The 21469-nt window shown below is 39.0% G+C and overlaps 1 protein-coding gene across 5 annotated transcripts in view; it reads left to right on the top strand.

Moving 5' to 3' along the window:
• The window catches only part of tpk1 (thiamin pyrophosphokinase 1), a 71881-nt gene that overhangs the window by 13106 nt on the left and 37306 nt on the right, over window positions 1-21469 (top strand). For all 5 annotated transcript variants that reach the window (XM_022766276.1, XM_022766274.1, XM_022766277.1 and 2 more), the window contains 3 exons: window positions 2838-2907; window positions 16512-16584; window positions 19360-19455. In XM_022766276.1, the coding sequence (XP_022621997.1) occupies window positions 2838-2907; window positions 16512-16584; window positions 19360-19455 (239 nt within the window). The remainder of the gene's footprint in view (window positions 1-2837; window positions 2908-16511; window positions 16585-19359; window positions 19456-21469) is intronic.

Consider the following 21469-nt stretch of genomic DNA (forward strand, 5'->3'; position numbering starts at 1 on the left):
TTTTTTTTTGTGGCTCTATATATACATATACACACATATCAACAGATTTACTGTAGCTGTGTGTGTGTGTGTGTGTGTGTGTGTGTGTGTGTGTGTGTGTGTGTTAATGCCATGCCATGCAAACAGAGAAAATGAGTGACAGAGGTAACTGTTCTAGAACCCTAAGTCAGAAAATTATTCAGTGCGTCTGTGTGCGGATAGTGATACACAGATAATGATTGATAGCTTTGCAGTCTGTCACCACTAGGTTTAAAGAAGAGTTTCTTTGTTTTTTCCAGAAGTTGCCATTTGAAAAGTTTCACAGCTTTTGCACTCTGTCAGAGATAATGAGTCATTTACATTCCAATCATTTCTTGACGCGAAACATCGGCAGCAGGTGGAAGGGCTTACAGATAAAAGCACTACCTTGAGTATAAATGTCTTATTTACATCAATGCAGATGCATCTCCATTCTCTTACTTTTAAGTGCTCATGCCAAGGATAGTTATATTGAGAAAGATATAATCATTCTTCTCCATTTGATTCTGATGATTAGGTCCAATTTGATGAATGTGGGAGTCTGTGATCGATGAATAAGAATTTACAGTATGTGGGTGTTACTCAGTTTGCATTGTTCCATACAACACTTATTTTTAGGATTCAATGTGCTAATAGTGTGTTAAGACACAAATACAAATAATGTCTGTGGAGATTAACAGCTATGCTAAGTTTAAACTCGTCTTCTCACCTTTGTATTTATTGGAATTCACTCAGGGATGAACAGAGGAATAAACCTTCATGTCTAGAATATGTTCAAGTCAGTAAACATGTAGAAGATGTTTTTGACTGTGAAGTGTCAGGTTGGTAGTCACAATTAAACATCCAATGTTGTTTCACTGGTGATCAAATACAAGGCAATATTCATGCAGTAACATCAGTTTGCTGAACCGCTTCATATGTTTTTTCATGTTGATAACTCACAAAATATTACTTTTTGAAGTTTGTGTGTTGCATAGGATAAGAAAGATGCACTTAATGTGTCAACTGATTGTGCAGCGAGGGGGCAAACAAGTTAAATTCAATCCAGGGTGAAAACTTAATTAATTGAGATTTAAAGTAAACTTTTCCAGCAACTTCACGTATCCACAGTTCATATGTGTAAGCTGTTGCATCACTTTTTTGCAATCGAACAATGAAATGCATACAAGTAGGCGCAGACTCGGAGGATGGATTTTGGAAATGGACACAGTTGGATAAGGAAAGCCCTATGAGACGGAAAACAAGCATATAAGTCTGGCTGGTCTCTTAGCTGCAGGCTTTAGTTAGTTTTAAACTAGGTTCAAGTAGAAAACCATAGCTGATTCTTTGAAGTTTTTCCCCTGTGTGCCCCCCAACAGCCCCAAACAGAAAAGGGCTCTTAAAAAATAGACTGCCTGTTTAATTTGAATAGAATAGGGGCCTTGAAAGAGCATACATTTGCAAATAGTTTGCATCTAATTTCTGAGAACTTGAATACCATTTTAAGAATGCCAAATCACCGCCTCATTTGTCTGTTTTTAAAATCGGAAAAGATAAGTGCTCTTTCACAGACTGCATTTGAAGGGTCAAATTATTATTTAACCATAATGCTTTACTTGTCTGTGGGGTTTGTTATTTGTTAAGTTTTCAGAGGCAGAAAGGTGGCTTCTATCTAACTTATTTGGACCTTATTCAAACTGTTTATAAACTAGTGCTGTGTTTAATTCACTCGTTATGTTTTTCCTTTTCTATAAATTATGATCTTGTGCACTCAGCACTCTGACAGTCAGATGTACATCCACTTGTTAGTTTGTTAGGAGCACCCAGCTAAAACTAATTCATAATGAAGGTAATAATAAATAAAGGTCGTAATGTTCAGTTTTTGTTGAAACTGTATTTATAAGTCCACCTCATTCAAATCTATGAGGATAGGCTAAATAACATAAACACCTCTGCATAACACAGTACAGTTCAACAGGACAACAAACTGCACCCTCCAAAATACTCATACAGTTGAATCAACACCTCTTTAACACAGTTTCAATAAAACCTTAACATTACAACAGTCATAAAGGCAGGACTTCTTGTAGGACTGTTGCATTAGTTTTAGCTAGGAGTTCCTAATAATCTGCCAACTGAGTGTATAAATCAACAAAATCTGCACCCTGAACATTCACGTTTGTGTATTAGTGTATAATAACATTACTTTTTTTATACGGCATCCATCTATATACTCATAAGAAAATACTGTAAGTCAGTGCTGTGCAGTGTGTGGTATGTAGAATTAAGCCAGCAGGCTACAGAAGCTGTGAATGTCCTCACAAAGACACTGGACACATTCTGAAATGAAACATGTCCACCAGATCAAGAAAAAACATACAGTGAATTTATCAGGAGTCACACTGGAAAGATATTACATGTATGATATGGCTCTGAAACACCTCAATATACAAGGCTCTCTGAGAATAATTTCTTTGAAAATGACTGCAGACAAATGGCAGGTCATGTTACATGTATGCTTCGTTTGGGTAGGAGAAATTATGTTTGTGAAGTTTGAGGAGGAAATTTTGCCTGCATTCCACCAGTTAGACTTGACTAAGGCGATGCATAAAGTAACGTGGGCACATTTACCCCTGAGAGTTCCACTGCATTTGTGGAAACAAGCTTATTGTGACACTACACATTGTTTAAACCAGAGTGAACTGGATCATGTGTAACAGTAACTTGTAAAAAGTATAGAAATGTCTCTTCAATGAAAGTGAGGTATTCTATTCATTCAAAACTAATTGCTTTCATTTACACAGACTTGAGTGTCTCTCTATTGGTGTGTCTCTCTATAGCTCTCTTGAGGGCATGTGCTGATGGAGCTGCCAATCACCTTTATGAGATGACTGCTACAGATTGCGACAGGTGAGTCTGTCTTGTATTCACATTTGCTTTAGTTAATTTGTGTTTTCACTTCTGTGTGTTCCTCCGTGTTTGTGGTTATGTTTTGGAGAAAGATGATAAAATTGAGAAACTGCATGCACTTCATTTAATCGCTATGGCAGCATCAGTACTGTATTTTTGTATTCAGCAACTCCGTGTGTGGGTGCATGTGCCTGAGTGAAAATGCACCCTGTATGTATTAAGCACTGTACAGTGCAATCAGAAAGTATTCAGACCCCTTCACTTTTTCACATTCTGTTATGTTGCTAAAATGATTTAAATTAATTTTTTTCCATCATCACTCCACCTTCAATACCCCATAATGACAAAGCAAAAAGAGAGTTTTGAAAATTTTTGCAAATGTACTTGACATTAGTGTTCGTACCCTTTACTCAGTACTTAGTTGAAGCACCTTTGACAGCGATTACAGCTTTGCCTATTCTTGGGTATGACATGCTAAAACCAGTGCAGTGCTGCAGTGATGGTTGTCCTACTGGAAGTTTCCCGCATCTCTAAACAGGATCTCTGGAGCTCAGCCAGAAAGACCATTAGGCTCTTGGTCATCGCTCATACCAAGGCTCTTCTTACCTGAATGGTCAGTTTGGCCAGTTTGTGGAAGAGTCGTGTTAGTTCAACACTTCCTCCATTTAAGAATTACGGAGGCCACTGTGCTCTTGGGAGCCGTCAATGCAGCAGAAATGTTTTTGTAGCCTTCCCCGAATCTATGCCTCAACACAATCCTCTCTCTGTGCTCTGCGGGCAGGTCTTTCCTCCTGATGGCTTAGTTTTTGCTCTGATATGCTTTTGTCAGTCGTGAGACTTTACATAGACAGGTGTGTTCCTTTCCAAATCATATCCAGTCAATTGAATTTTTCACAGGTACACCCCTATCAAGGTGTAGAAACATCTCCAAGATGATCAAGAGAAATGGAGGGCACCTGAGCTAAATTCTAAGTGTCACAGCAAAAGGTCTGAATAGTTAAGTCAATGTGATATTTCAGTTTTTCCTTTTTAATAAACTTGCAAAAATTTCTAAAATCCTGTTTTCGCATTGTCATTAAAGGGTGTTGAGTTTGGACTGATGTAGGGGAAAAAAAAGTTACAGAAGACTGCAACAAAACAAAATGATAAATAAAAGTGAAGGGTACTAAAAAGTACTGCATGCGTGCATTCTTCAACCAGATTTTTGTGTGTGTTGCTAATGGAGGACTGCTGTCAGGAGAGAGATGGATCTTGGGTTCACCGGGTCCCTGAAGTGTCCAGGCTTTCACATTAACACCCCCGAGTGTGAGCATGAGTGTGTATTTTCCCAGTGTGTGAATGTGCTGTTATGTACGTCTATATTTGTCTATGTGCATGTTCTTACAATTCTATCATTGTAACAACCATTTGAAGTTGTAGACATCTGAGGTGAGGACATTTTTGCAAAGTGACGTCATTTAGACCCATTCACACCTTTTCACAGGGCAAACTTATTTTAGTCCTTGATGTTAGGACTTAAGTTTAAAGCTGGAATCCATGGTGTTTCACAACTAATAAACTGTGTTACTGTATGTTTTACTATATGTATGTTGTATGTATGTTTGTCTGTGCTGATACATTAAAAACAGCACATTTCCTTTTTGTCAGGTCACACGTCCAGATGATAAAGCCATTTACTGTAACACCACTCAGGATATACATATTGGTGTAGACAACAGTTTGACTGCAAACACTGATTCAAAACAACGTTAAAAAAGAAGCACTACAAGTTAGTAAAATTAAAACTTTTGAAATTAAGTTTGACAAAACAAGTCGAGGATAATGATTTATTGCATGATGAAGATCATTTTAACAAGAAAAAAAGAAACTGCTGACAACAATTGTTGTTTTCTGGCCACAGCAATAACTATAAAATTATAATTACAAAACAACAAAATGAAAACTGTCATTGTAGTTCAGTATCATAAAAATGCCTTTAGAGGATAGACAATATGAGCAAGCATAAACAAAGATAAAATTAACAAAGATCATAAGCAGGAGGAGGTAGAATAATTTAATTGTACACTGCGGTAATGACTATGCAGTAGAATTTGCCACAGTAAATGGTTGACAACAACTATAGTTTTATAATTTTAAGTTATGTTTGTTGATGGGAGTGAGGCTGTAGAGTAAAAGTTAGAACTAATAGAATATGAAATTAGAATATGCAAGTTAGAGTTTATTGAAGATGTGGTCAGTGTATGGTCCTCACTAATATAGTAAGACAAACATGCTTTGTGTGTCTGCAAGCATGCACATTTTTTTGTTGTTTTTCAAAATACAACTAGTCAAGCATCTCAGTCTCAGCGTGTGAATATGAGTGTGTTAGCCCTGCTCACAGACGCATCGCTCATACTTCTGTCCGTGTGACATAGCAGATTCATCTTCTGACCTTCCAGTTAGAGCTCTGTCAGCAGCCTGCACAGTGGAGCTGACAGCCAGACCTCCCTTTTAGCCCAACCCAACAGCATCTGTCCACAAAAGTTATACATTACACAGGGAGGATGGAGACTGTAAGGAAAAAAAAAAGAGAAAGGAAGGGGAGGAGGTGAAAAAAAGAAGAGTTTACGGGTGGGGATGTGTAAATCAATCACCAACAAGTTAAGATGTATTTAACCTAACATTACCATAACTAATGGACTACAGAGAAGGAGGGGAGGGGAGGAAGGGAGAGGGAGATACAAGCAATCAATCAAAGCCAAGTTTTATGAAATCTTAACAGCACTGGAGCCAAGACAACAGCAGTAACATCCCCATGTGATCAAGTAGAGGGTGGTGTGAGAGAGATGCAATGGAAGAGAAAAACAAAACAAAAGATGAAGGAAAAAAAAAAAAACAGATTGCTTGATAAATATTGTTGTGAACGACATAATAGATAGCTGAGCAGAGTTGTGTGTGTATTGTGCATTTGCCAGATTCTACATGTGTGTGGCTGTTCATCTTTCCACCTTCACATTTTCCCCAAATTATGTACGAGTGAAGCCATTACAGAGACAATTCCTCCACCCCAGATATCAGAGTTTAAAACTTAAGTTCAAAATATCAAAACTTGGATATTTTGTTTTTGTCAGATAGACACAGAACAGAGCCTGCTGAGAAGTCCCACTTCCCAACTGTAGCTTACACATCAACAGACTCATGAAAGGATCAGAAACTCCCATACTCCTGCAAGTAATGCTGACAAATTGTGCTGCTTCTCTGCAGGAGAACGTGTCGGCTTTTAAGATCCAGTTTTAAGAAGGGAAGCCAGCAAAGTGCTCCATTCTCTGTGCTGTCATCACTTTGACCACATTCACTGCAGATGTGCTGGTAAAGATGTAAATTATGTCAGATATTTTGAGAAAATCAAGGCATTTCAGTTTTCTGTTGGGAAACTGTGTCTGAGGCGGCCTCTTTGGAGGTCAAATCAAAATGGAAAGCTGTAGTGTCACAGTTTTTCTACATTGTCTTTGAAATAAAGACGCAGTGTTTCCTATACATTGATTTATTCATGGCGGCCCGCCACAATTTCAACATTGATCGCCACATATTGATTCTCTACTTTTTTTTTACTAGTTCAAATGGGTAGAACCTTTGACTGTAGAGCTGCATGCAGGGCATTGATTCACTTACCCCTCCTCGCCCCACCGTGTCTCTCTCTCTCTTCTCTCTATCTCACATAGCCAACAGACCTGTCTGTCATAGTCAGACTGGCCATCGGGAGCACTGGGAGAAATCCTGCTGCAGCGGTGGGCCGGTTGACCATCAAAAAATCCATAAATATTTTAGCATCTGTGTGTGTCTTTACTAGCCCCCTCTGTGTGTCCGTCATTCGGGTTGTAGAAGAGAGCGCGCTGCGTATGTGTGCTCACTGACTTGAGTCAGAGAGGGTTTTTAATTTGTTTGACACAATGCAAAGGAATGTCACCGTATATATTGTTCAGTTATTTATTTGTCACCAAGCACTTAAAGCAATTAAAGCATTTGCAGAGGAGCACCTTTATATACGGTAGCCAGCCAAGTGTTGGAGATTCCCTACTGATCGTTCCTTTTTCAGAATGATTTGGTGTGAACAAGCAGTGTTTCTAACTTTTCAGACCCCTTTTACAACAATTTTTCAAAAAAAGCACCTAGGGACAAATCTAGTGAGTTCTTTGACAAACTTTTCCAACTATCTGCAGAAGATTGTCGCCAGTGTTGCCCCTCGGTCGAGCTTTCCCTCCCCAGGCACACCTGCCTGTGACGATCTCACGGCAGCTGATGTGAATGCTCAAATCACAGCTCAGCCATTGTCTTTAAGTCATGTGTGTGGTGATTTTTGTCAGACAATGTCATGGTTAAAAAATCTGGATTTTAGCAGTTTACATCAGCAGCTTAGAAATGGCTTGAAAGAGACTGCTGTTCAACATGTAGAAAACAGTGGTGGTGCGCACAGCTCCAAATACTGCTGTATCGGGTGCGTGGTCATAGCTGACTCAAAAAGAAAAAAAGAAATGCAGGCATGCACAGTTGAATTTTATTATTTAATATGGGGCAAGATTCATTGACTCATATTAAATAATAAGATTATTTGACTATTAGTGCCGGCATTTTCTTTATTTGGTTAACATGTAGTCTTAATTGGTTGTGATTCAATCACTATTTCATACTTCTTTTATTGTCTGACAGAAACAGAAAAACATGTAAATGAGAACAGCTTAATTGGGAATTTGTCTGTATTAAAATATTGTATATGTGAGCACAGAGAGTAGGACAGAAGCAAACAAATGAAGGGCTGAAACCGCCTGACACGAGGCAGAATGCAAATAGCCTTCAACCGAGTCCAGTCAAACACTAGGTTTTAACCTAGTCTTGTTGAAAAAGTGATGGCCTTAGCTGAAGTTTGTGTGTATTTGTCTGCCTGTCTGTGTATTTCCATCAGAAAATAATGAGGATATTAAAGTTTCCGGTCAGCCTCCACAGTCTCCTGCTCTGCCACAAGAACAGAGTGGGCGGATGGCCTCCCACGGTTAAAAGAAAGGTGCCACGTAATTTTCTGTCAAAACAGCCTTAATGGTAGTCATTAAGGATGAAGGGAGGAGGGAGCGCGTCGGGCTAAAGCTTTCTGCCTCTCATGATGAGTCAAGTGACAATGTTTTCACTTCACTGTAGGGGTGTTAGAAGGCATATACGTATTTGTATTTTCTCACAAATCCCAGATGGAGCTTACATTCATTTGAACTGGAATTTTTTTTCCTCCTTTTTTTGGGGGTTTTAGTGATCTTTCTCAGCTTATGTAAATATAAGTAATGGTAATTTACACCATGACACATTTGATTTTCTGTTAGCAGTTTTTCCACTTATGGTGTTATGTTAGCATTTATGTATGCTCCAAACTCAACTAACTGTGATAATCAGAGCATTCTCTTCTTTGACTATATACAGTACATGGCTGACATGTATATGCAGTTAATCACTGTTCAAGAAGTTCAAGAAGTCTAAGCTATTATTTATTTGCATGAAATTGCAAAAAAGTCTGACAGTTGTGCCTTAATAAGTGCTGCTCATGTACACGTGCTGTTCTCTTGCTACCAGGAATGAAACTGTAATCATCATTGAAATGCATTCATACATGCCCACATAGTGTGCATTTAATGAAATGCTTCAGATTTTAAGTTTGTAAATTGGTATAATTTAGCCAGTAACTACTCAGATGACAATTAAGTGTCAACAAGCTATAACCGCATACCCACATCCAGCTAGTGCTGAAGCACAAGCAGGAGCTCAGGTGAATGTGGATCTGAATCTTTCAAATAAGAGGAAGACACAGGCAAATGAAGACAAAATAAATATAAATAATATAAATAAACAAACATTACCAAGGTTGTGGTGAAACTGAAATTTGAAAACTGGTCTGATCTAAACAATATCTGTTAATAAAATAAATGACATCAGTTGTTAGACGTTTCAGCTGCTGTTTATAAACTGTATTACACATTTTGTACTCTTTAGCTTAGACATATATAGTTACATGGTTTCTCCCTTTTTTTTTTTTTTCAACAGACACACACAGGGACATTGCTTTATCAACATGCAGTTGTAGGCTAAAGATACCCTACACTGTACTGTAGCTTGTTTTAAAAGTATAATTATCACGACATAATTTAATTCTGTCAAGAGAACCATTTTAAGCAACTTGACCAATCAGCAACAGTCAGCAATGTAAAGCCTTAGATGGAATTGATAACCAAACTTGTATTATAATTGCTTTAATGGGTCAGGCTCTTGCATCAGAGCTGAGACCCCCTGGCTCCCATGTAAATCAGACCCTGTATCTTCCTTGTTTCTGAATGAAAATTGGATTTTAGTCTAATTTGTGCATCTAATCAAATCCTCCGAGAAGATAAGAAGTCACATGGATAAACAAGCAGGAGACCGCGGCTGAATGTGGGCAGAGGTAATTGTACACAAGCGGAGTTTAGAAAACTTGCAGCTGTGTGTGTGGGTATATAGAGTTCAAACATGGTCACACTCGCATGTCTAAGCATGTGTATGTGTGGAAGGGATTTTTCTGAGTATAGTTGTGTCAGCATATGATTGTGTATGCATTTTGGAGAAGATAATGCTGTCAGCCTCAGCAAATGAAGTTGTCGAGAGCGAAAACTAGTTATTTTATGAGACTTAGTGTCAAAGAGATATATCTGACAGTTTTTCTTTCTGTTTGCAATTCCAGGCTTTCTGTTCATACCCCACACTATTTTTTTTTATGTTCAGTGTGTAGTATTTATAGTAAAGTAGTGTGAAATGCACATATAATATTTAAAGAGGTTATTGTCTCAGTCAGAACCCCCATAGGTGAGTTGTAATGCAGATGGGGTCAGTGTAGATTTATAAGGCTTACATATTTGTTTAGATAGATTTAACAAGGCAATTAACTAAAATGAAATATATGAATATATGAGCCCTTTGGCGATCTCTTCAAATATGCTCTCATCAAATTCACACAGCCTGGGAACTGTTTAACTGCTGGGGTATCAAAAAAGTGTGTGACCTAAAAACAGGGTCACATGCCAGCAATTAAGAGGATTATAGGCAGGGGGTTTAAGAGACTCATGGAAGAGCTGATGTCTGGTAACTAACGGCTCCTTCCACCTTACTGCTTTCGGTGTTTAGAAAATTTTGTATTTGGCTGGTCATTTTTTAGCAGTATCTTTTAAATATATTATTAATTTTGTTGCTTGTTTTTTTTAGGTATAGCTGAGTATAATTTAAGTATGTAATGTTACTGCACTATGTTTGCTCTGTTGTGTTTTATTCTATAGGATTTAGCGGCTATAAAGTTATTTTTGATTTCTGAATCATCTTTTGTCAGAAGTTCATAGCCACAGTAGTTTTCACCTGTTTCTCAGCCCAGATATTTTCTGTCTCATGCTCGCTATGCTGCTACTCTCCTGGTGGAGTTTGTCTATTATAGACTGATTTGAAAATTCCCCCTGTGTTTATTGCTCTGTGTTGGAAATTAACGCGCTGAGTTGAGTTGATGAGCATAGGGAACTGGGCCTTTCCTTTTAATGTGAGGGGTTTACAATTTTGTTTTTACATGTGCTATCATTAGTTCTTATTTAGTAAATTGTATTAGAATTGTTACAATTAAGGCTGATTAAAATTATAATTATCTCTCTTTCAGTCGCTCTCTTTCTCTCCTTAGTGCACCTGTTTGCCCTAAGAGTAATACTGGGAGTTAATAAACTTAGTGTATGTGGTTTGGGGGTAAGAGGTGTGTGGATTTATGACTGTGTCTGGTTATTAGTCTGCCTACAGACATCTAGCTGATTAACTTTGGGATTAGACACTGTTGGATTGCACACATGAAGAAATCCAGGTTCCAGACGCACACACATACATGCTTTCTTAATAACACATCCAACCATGTGCAGCCAGGCGTTTTTTTTTTTTTTTTTAAATGATTATTTTTTCAATACAGAGGCACATAAGCATGTTAAAGACACATCTGCATCAGCAAGCCAGCCCAGACTTGTGCATTGAGGTTTTGCTAATTAGAATCTTTGTTGCAGTGGGACTTTTCATGCCTACCTTTGCAATACTGCTTTATTATGAAACCAGACACATATGAGCCACTCAGTCGTACTACTCACACCTGCAAACTAACATCTTACATCTACAAGTCCTCATATCTCAGAACAAAATAGGTAATTTGATAAAATAACCCATATCATATGATTATTTTCTGATCTGTAACCTCTATGGTTAGGGTTTCGTTAACTTCATGCAACCAGTATTTGGGTATGTTAAGAAAACATGATGGTCACATTTAAAAGAAACCAACATTGACTGCTGGATGTGAGCTGTGGCCTCTGCACCCAAGTCAGACACAAATCTACCACCTTCTTCCCAAAGAGATTTTTGGACAGTCAGTATCACAAGACAGTGTTTCCAATACATCTGCCTCTGCTGCCTCTAAGATACCGTGGCCCTGAGAGATCAATGCACTGCAACTGAAGAAAACACCTGCAAATTCAGAAAACATGTTCATTAATTTGACAACACTTGTGCTGCAAATACCCACAAAACAACCAAATACACGAACATGTTGTAAATTCTCACAACACAACAAAATACACAAGCATGCTTCAGATTCTCACGACACAACGGAAATGTTTTCGAGGGGACACTAAAAAGTGATGAACCTTGCTGGGATGCACTTATTGTTCATAGGCCTATTGTGACATTTGACGTTAAAAGCATTGAACAACAAGTTTGTCCCAACAGGGTTTATCACTTTTTTTGAATTATTTATTTTTCTATTATTTTTTGCCTTAATTCCGCAGTAGTGAGAGTGGTGATGATATGCAGTAAAGGGCCACAGGTTGGACTCAAACCCAGGCCTCTGCGGTTAGGACTACGCCTTATGTGCTCTACCAGGTGAGCCAGCAGGGCGTCCCTTCATTACTTGTCTCCACTGGAAACTCTTCTGTTGTGGTTTGAGTATTTGCAGCACATGTGTTGTCAAATTGATGAAGATGTTTTCTGAATTCGTTTGTATTTTGTGGATTTGCATGTGCAAGTTGCAGTGCCTTCAAACTCTCTCAGCCACCGTACTAATCACTCAGTTTCCACTTAGGTAAGTCTTACATTAGAATGACATATATTTGGCCACACACCTGTCTGAGTTGCATGCGGTGCAGTGACTGAGTTGGGACAAGTGCAGCCCCTAGCTGTCATTTATCCTTCGTGAACAATTTGTTCAAAAGAACAAATCTTTTGGGTGAACAAACTGAATCACTTCCTGAATTCATCTTATTATTTCTCAGATCAGTTTGGCAAATTAATGTGCAGGAATACACTCAGTGTCTGAGTGATTCATGTCATTGATTCATTCAGTGATTCATTCACAGTGAGTGAGTGTTTCCCTACAAACGTTATTCGCTCACTCACTTAGTGTATCCTTGCACTAACGAATCGGTGACTTGAATCACTCACTCATCGTATCCATGTGAATGTGATTTGTTTGCGCAGGAATACATTAACAATGATTCAAGTTTTTTGCTTCCAGGAGGAACGGGTTGTGTTCAGAACTAGGTAGGCACTTTATTGATACTGGATGGAAATTACTCAAACTAGCTCAAACTGCCAGGGTCAGATCCAGAAAGTTCAAAGTGATGCTGAACTGGAGATTAGATCGAAAGACTTAAAAATCGTTAAAAACCAGTGTTCATTTTCGATATTCAGCAAAACTTTTAAAATATCAAAAATTATAAACGGAGATTGGAGTGATCGCTACTAGCATTCATCTACCGATAGTCTGCATGTGAGGTCTTTAAGGGACATTTGTAAATTGCAGCTGCAGAAAATAACCTGGGACTCTCCCCTTCTAAACTGCATGAGTCTCTGCATGCATATAGGTCAAACGCGACGCCACCCACCAACACAAGTAAATTCTCAATCTGTGGGAAACACTGCACAACCACAAAAGGTTGCATTTGGACAGTTCGCTGATAATGTTTTTCTAATGAGGACAGGCTCATAAAACCACAATCAACCAATATTCTCTATCACATGCACACACAAAGGTTGATAGGTAATATCTATTGAAAAAAAAAAAAAGTTTATATGTGTATCTGTGAGTTTGTGTCTGCAGTTCATATCAATGTTCATATAACTCAGAGAGCTGAACGTGTCAAAGTGCTTTGCTTTGGCTTGTTTATGTATATGGGTCATTATTGTTGTCATCCAATGTAATTCCTCCACCCCTTCACTGGCTCTCTTCCTCTGATTGGAAGATGGGAGGGGTGAGAGGAGTAATCAGAGCCGCATCTCCTTAAGTGATGAAAAGATGAGGAAAAGGAGAAGAGTGTTCATTGTGCTGTGATTTAGGAGATGATGAACGGTACGAGCGAGGGAGAGAATATAAACAACAGTTTGTTGTAATTAAGTCGTCATATGGATGGATGTTGTCTTGCTTAGTTTGAAGGACACAAAAACTGAAATAGAAATGAAAAAAGTGTAAGAATTGATAAGGAAGAGAACTTTTTTTTTTCTCTCTTAATGAAGTGGTTAGAAAGCAGGAAGTTGGCTTAATTACATAGAAAAGTAAGTACAAGCAGTAAGAGCAGAAATGAGATGAGATTGGAAGAGAGTGTAAAGGAGAAAGCGACATGGGAAGGAGAAGTGTTGGCTGGCAGGGAGAGGAGAAAAAAGCAGGCAAAGACTATGTAGAAAGAGAGAGAGAGATGGCGAGATATAGACGCAAGGGCAGGCTGATAGACAAACACATACACGCACACAAACACAGGCAAAGGTCACACAGCCACCCCCGGTACTCAGACAAACTGGCGGTAAAATGCTCTATTTCCCATCCAAATTAAAGTGTCAGTTAATATTAATGTGGAAGTGAAGACTGTCAGGCACACAACACGCAGACACAGACAGCATTTGGGCTCAGTCACACAGACACAAATACAGAATTTAGAATCTCGCTTGGTCAATTACGATCAGCCGATGGAGTCATGCACACAGGTCACAAAGGAGTGTGCGTGTGTGTGTGCGTGTGCGTGTGTGTGTTTGTGTGTGGGGCTCTGATCAGGCCCAGTGTCATGTCTCGTCCCATCTGTCACATGAAGGTTATTTTTGAATGGAGATGCAAATTTGGTGTCCTGTATTATAAGAAGGGGAAACATGTGCTTGTGCATACCTGCATACTTGCAGATGTTTGTATGTGTATGCGTGCACATTTCAGTTTCTGTGAATGTGTGCGTGTTTTTTGTGTGGACAAGGAAAGTTTTAACCTGGATCAATTTTTTTTCCACCTCAGATAGGATTGTACTCTATTGTCTTTATGTATGCTTACGGTACGTATGTGCATGTGTGTGTGTGCAGTGTGGTCCAAAAGTCTGAAACCACTTATCCATTCACTTGAATGAGAAAGTGGTCTCTGACTTTTGGAGCCCACTGTATGTGGCGACAAATTGCATACAATTGCTGTTCTGTTTGTCTTGATGTATCTTGTTGGTGTAAATGCTGTGGAGGGAGGGAGGGAGGGAGGGAATAATCCTTCTGTATCTCTTTCTTCAACCGACCGGAACATCGTTCTTGCCTCTTGCAGGGGTGCACGCACACAAACAAACGCACACAAACACACTACCCAACCAACCATGAAATCGTAATGTCAGACCTGTTAATGCCTCTAGATAGCAGCAACTGCATCCCTGCGTGGTTCTGCTCCTTACACATAAACACACACACACACACAAATGGAACAAACAGAGAGCTATCTGTCTCTCACTGACAGGAATGTTCTGCTCGGTATAGTGGCTGGTAGGTTTTGGGCTGTTTTCACTGATATCTTCAATGGACCTTCTTAATTCCAACACCTTGAGGATGCAGGTTGTCTCAAAACACAGTTGTATTTGTAAGAAAGAAATACAGTGGGAAATTTATTTTCAGAATGCAAGGCCTGCATGTAAATATATTCCCAAACCTCCTGCCCAGTTTAATTTTCAGTCTTAATCCCCTTAATTGCATGTATTAACATTGTATTTCTGCCAAGGTTTATGTTGTTAACAATTTATCTTCTGTATTGTTTCATTTTGCTTCCTTTTCTGAGAGCAAACTCGGTTATTTGAGTCTTATACCATGGGAAAGTAGGACTGAGTGAATTCATTTTTATGCCAGTAAATCACATTTAGACACCCCCCCCCCCCCCCATTTCATAACCAGTTAAATGCATCCTGAAAATAAGCACTCATTAATTTGCAAGTACAGTGGTCTTACTTAAGTAAAACAACCCTCAACTGGCAGTAGCAGTCCATGCTCATTTGCATTCACCAGCACTCTAAACATGAAAGGTAATGTACACTCATATCATGCATACTAACTGAGAAATACATACATATATGTGTGACACTGATTACTAGGGAATTTATTTTCTATTTCTATCTTCTATTTTTTCTATTTGAAAATTTCTGGAAATTGGATTACAAAATAAAGTTTAACTGATTATTGTTTATTATTATTATTGTTAATATTTATATAGAGGAACTGTGGGACATAATCAGAAATCAGTGTGTTTTCACTATTTTCCTTATCACTTTCTTTTACCAGAAACATTTTGTGAGCAAAAAAAAACACGTTGGATGCATGGGACATAAGATGTGTTGGAAAATAAACTTTAACTCGCCTGCTACTACTACTAAAAACTTTTTTTTTATTGGCAATCTCTTAAAAATAGAAACAATTACCTCCAGTACCCTTATTACACTGTAGTATTGGAACATGTTTGTCAGTGATGTTTGGACAACAGTGACTGATTGTGTTTACATGTTTTAGCTTCTAAACATCAGTCCACATGAATTAACAGATTTCTAAAATATATACATGAATTATTACCTAATTTCACCTGTTCCAGGGTATGATGTAGCACATGCATCAGAACATCACATTGCACCGTGACCTGTAGTAATCAAACTGATACTCGGCTTTAGTGGAGAATCTAATCTCTCAGCAGAATGGAACAGGTCAATATCTGATGAACACCAGGCACTTCATGCTCTGTTTGTTTGTGTGTGCATGTACGTGTGTGTTAGGTAGAGAGAGTGAGAGATTTATTCTTTACTCTATGTCTGTGTTTGAGTGACATAGGAGTAATTTGCACCCAGTCCTGTCATTATTCAGTGTTCTTATGTTCATGCGTTTGATTTTATTTCTATGTACAGTATGTACCATTCGCTTTGTATGCCATGTGTATGCTGCCATGTACAGCTGTGTGTGCTTTCCCATCAATATATGTATCTCTCCTGTCGGTCGGTCGGTCGCTGTGCGTGCGTGCGTGTGTGCGTGCGTGCGTGCGTGTGTGTGCGACAAGGCCAGGCTCAGTGCCGCAGAGAATCACCCTGTCAGTCTCCATGTCTCTTCGTCTTCCACTGGCGGCGTCACTCCTCTCCCTTGCTGCACAGATCAAAGAGCTGACACATGCCCCGATGTCCTCTCTCTCCTTCTCTCTTCTATCTCTTCCTCACACTCTCTGTCTTTCTTGCAATCTTAACCCTCTCCCTCTGTCACTCACCCTCTCTTCCTATCCTTACATCCAGCTTTCTCCCTGACTATATCAGCGGGGATTTTGATTCCATTACTGCCGAGGTCAAAGCTTTCTATGCAGGCAAGGTGAGTGGAGACACGACTTGCACACTCTCTCAGACCTACAGGTGCTCACAGAGATGCACTCACACACACATGCTCACACACACAAACATAAAGTACGAGGACTTTAGGCAAATGTAATTTAAAAGTACAAAACAAAAAAGTACAGAGCAAAAGTCCTCTATACTATCTTAAGCCTGAAACACACAACATACATACAGATACTGTAGCACAGTGCAGGTATTCGACAATTAAGTTTCTTTTCTTTTCTTTTCTTTTTATTTATTTATACTTTAATTTGTTTGAGCTTTTGCATCGAGATGGTTAATTTCAATGTGGTGATGATGTAAATACATCTGAACCTGAATAGGCACATGTTCTCCTAAAATAACCCTTGATGCTGTCAGTGCATTCAGCACAGTAAACCCTCAGCAACTCAGCGAAACTGAGATCACGCTACCTAAATGGATAAGTAAAAATTCAAAGTTGACTAGGGTTAAAAGGCTCTTGTGCTCAAGACTCTCCAGGAGTTCCACTTGCAGTGACTAGAACATGCATACTGAATAATCAAAGTGGGTACAAGTGTGCAGTCTGACATGGCTCGAACTGTCAGAACTCTGCATTTACATGCAGTCATCAAAACCCACTGCAGGAGGAGGTCACATTTTATGGGTGTAATTCACTTCCTCCTCGACCAGGCTTGGGCAACACATGATACAACTTGTATTTCCTGCACACAGTATTTTTTCATTTTTACAAAGAAAATCTAATCTGCAATTCTTAGATTCTGTATGTACTTGAGGAAACGTCTGCTAGAGCAATAGCCGGGAGTTGAGTCACTTACAAGTGGTTGAATCTAATGGGTCACGAGGTGATTGCCCATGTAGAAATAAATGTATTCTGATACACACCCTAACCGTTCTCTAATCTTTGCTTCTTTCTTGTGAAATACTGTACTTTTAGCCTTTCAGCCTGATAGGAGAATATCAATTTTTGATTGTTGTGCACTCAACTTGTAAACATGCAACCTATGATGAGAGGCTGTTAGGAGATATTGCTTCATATTAATCAGTCACATGCAAAAAAAAAAGGAAAAAAATTAGGAATCACGGTATTAGATGTCTGTTGACTTAACCTGACTCCAATCAAAGTTAAATGCATACATTTACTACCTTGTTCAACATAATTAGGTATATACAGTCAAAAAAATATATTAAAATTAAAATTTAAATATATTTTTACATCCTACAGATGCAAGATGTGGTGACTAGTGTCAGTTATAAAAAGCCCCTTTTTAAACAGAGATCCTGCTATATTGCAGTTTCAGAATCAGAGGTGTGACTTATAACAACAGCATCGGCGTCACGATTCACTTCTGTGACTGCCTCTGCTGATGGCTTAAAGGTGGAACAACAATACCCCTTCATTCTGTGTTCATACCTTTTATACTGAATTGCAAGGCGGAGTAAAGGCACAACATTCTTGCCTTGAACAGGCTGTGTGAAAGGGATATATATATATATATATAAATGATCCAGGTAGAAGCCAGTGCAGTGCAGGGGCTTCTGAAAACATCAGAGTCTTGGCTCCCTGTGTCCCTACCTGTGTAAGAGAATTTTTCACAACTAAACTCTCCAAGGTCATTAAAATAAAATGCAAGTTCTTCTATCAAGTGGACTTTCCATTGTTTCTAACAAGCAAAATGTCAAACCAGGACCCTTGAAGAGACGTGAAGCTCAGTTCAGTAAATAATAAATACAGAGTAAGCACACACACACACACACACACACACACACATACACATACACACATACACACATACACACACACCCTAGAGGAAAGACAATGCAATGCCTGTGTGATCTTTGTGCTGTGACCCCCAATGATAGACACTGTCTACAGTTTGAAATGCATATCCAGTACTTCACCATGCACACAGACATAATCACACACATACACATTTGCACACAGAGATATGGGTTGCCTGCAGCTGTGTGGCACTCTCCTTTTTCCTCTCACCCTTCCCCCCCTCTCTGTAGCTGCCTGTAACATCAGTCCCTTTTTACAAATATCACACAGGTTGCCTAAAAAAAAAGAGAAATACCTTTTTCCATGAGAAAGAACACACTGTTATTGTAATGCTTTAGGAGCAGAACAATAGGAAAGTTTTAGGCGTTCCTTCAGAGATTTGTTGGAAACGGTGAATAATTCTGCATAAATGGAAAGGAGAGAACAGAAAAGCATTCGCAAGGGAGGGAGAGAGACAAGGGGAGGCAGAGATAGAGGGAGGAGGGAGGGGAGGGGAGGATGGATGGGATCAAACAGAGCACAGAGAACAAGTTTGTGTGAACTGAGAGTGAGTGTACTGTGTGTGAGTGAGTGAGTGAGTGAGTGAATGAGTGAGTGAATGAATGAGTGTGTTAGTGCCAGTGAAACAGGGAAGCTGGGGTGTTTTAGGCAGAAAGTGACAGTGTGTGGAGAGAGAAAGAGATAGGGGGAGAGAAAGTCTGAGAGAAAGCCAGAGCTTGGTTGTTTACCTGGATGCTGTAGTTTAGGGCCACTGACTGGAACCTCTACATTATTCAGCAACACAGCCCGCAGACAGCCAGACAACACTAAAACACTGATTTATACCACACCACCCATCTCTCTTTCTCTCTCTCTGATATTCTGTACTCTGTTATCCCCCTATCCCTTATCTCTGCCCGAGTTTTTGTTTTGCTATCTATGTATGTATACATGTGTTTGATTGTGTTTTGTTATCTGTGTGTGTGTTACCAATTTTCTTCATGTGCGTAGGGGTGCAAGCTGATAGAAACAGATGACCAGGATCTAACAGACTTCACCAAGTGTCTTGCAATCATGTTGAAGGAGATTGAGAGACGACAGTTGCAGGTAAGCACACCAGACACACTGATGGTTTCATTCTCACATGACTTGAAATGAGGCCACACATTTTTATAATTAAAGGAATAGTTTGACTTTTTGGGAAATACAGCACAAGTTAGAAGTTTGTAATTCACTTTCTTGTGAAGGGTTACATGAGAAGATTGATGATACTCTCAGAGTTTAGTGTAAAGACTGGAGACAGTGGAAAACACCAAGCCTGGCTCTGTCCAAAGGTAACAAAATCTGCCTACTGACTAAATGTTATGTGTCGTTTGTTAAATCCATCCAAAAACTCAAGTGAAAAAACAAGTAGGGGTTTTACAGAGGAGTTATGTGCTGGGAGCAGTGACTTCCTAGTGCGCCATTTAACTCCCCATAAAACCACAATTTGTTGTTTTTTGTGTAAACAAACAACATATACTGTGTTAATTAGTGAGCTTTGATAAGCAGATTTTGTTTTACCTCTAAACAGAGCAGACCGAACAGTTTCCTTTGTTTGCAGTCTTTATGGTAAGCTAAGCTAACTGTCTCCTGGCTCCAGCTATGAATGTGATCTCTCTCTTCAAGAAAGCAAATTTTTATTTTCCAAAATGTTGACTATTCCTTAATTGGAATTGCTCTTGATCGGCACATCAGTGCCACAAACATTGTTTTTAAAACATTATTGCCACAGTTATCATTAGAATAAATAGCAGTGGAAGTAGCTTTGGGTAAAATGAATAAATAAAGCTGTCCACTCACTCAGCCTCTGAGAGTTTATTGCCCTTAAGCAAGGCATTCAGTCCTCAGGTATTTAAGATGAGCTGCTCATAGGTCAATAGCATTGGACTGTGGTTGACTGCGGGTAGATCCCAGGTGTGATTGTGTGTGGGTGTATGCATATGAAACAATGTGCTTCAGGAAAAGAACATTCATGCTCTCTCACCATTGCCTGAAGAAAAAGTGTTGAAAAGTATCATAGGAATAACACCTACACATAGAATACACGTGTAATTGTGATTTGCCTGTTTTAAAGCAAAATACTGCATTTTTGTTGAAATCTTTTCAAAGTGTAAAGCATTTCCGAACAGCCTGATCTTTGCGATGAGCTGCCAGCCAGAGCGAAGCCCCGTGCCCAGCCAGCTGCTGCAGAGCCAGACACACATGGTGATCTGATCCAGAGATTGACAAAATTTCCACTCTGACTCTCAAAATGTCAGCTAATTTGCACAGAATGTACATCACCCAAGGAAAAAATTTAATATAATAAACCAAAAAATTTTATATTTTCAATTTCAAGAATTTTAACCGTGATCATTATTAAGATGAGCAGTGTCAGGGGAAATTATGTTTGTCTGTCTCTTTCCCCTCTCTCTTGCTGTTTCCCTATCTTTCTATTTTCTGCATTATATGAATTTTTAAGAATCATGATGAGTGTTGCTCCAATCACTGCCGAGTGCCCCAATCACTTCACATCTCTAAGCTGATGAAAGACCATGGAGAAAGACGCTTACAGACACACAAACATGCACCTCAGCTCGTATGCACACATGTTGCCACACTTGTCACTCTGTTTTTTTTGGTGACAGACTTGAAGAGAAGATAAACTTTTGTCCTTCCCTTCCATGGGCTCTTTTTTTTTTTTCTCAGCCTGACTAATATTTACTCTACCTTTGATTTGGCACTGAGTGTTTGTCCGTCTGTCCGCCTGCGAAAGATTGGAGCCTGGCAATCAGTTTTTGACGCCCTATAAGTGTTGCTGATACAGTCTTTTTTGTTTGTTTGCCAGGATTTTTCCTCTTTTCTTCAAAAGCTATGACTCTTCCTTGAACTTTTGTTCCCTTCAACACTGTGAATACGCATGGGTTGTATAAAAGCATAACTTTTCTAATGATTTAATGTCATGCCATGTCATTTTCTCTTTTGCTCACCTTCAGTAATTTCCATCCACTTAGCCTGTTTAAATGAATTACATTCATAGATGAAATAATACCAGGGTGATATGCAGATTGCTGAGCATTTTGCTCCTGTTTAGGCTGTT

This window comes from Seriola dumerili, unplaced genomic scaffold, assembly GCF_002260705.1.
Source record: "Seriola dumerili isolate Sdu_G_001 unplaced genomic scaffold, Sdu_1.0 BDQW01000822.1, whole genome shotgun sequence".
NCBI lineage: Eukaryota > Metazoa > Chordata > Actinopteri > Carangiformes > Carangidae > Seriola > Seriola dumerili.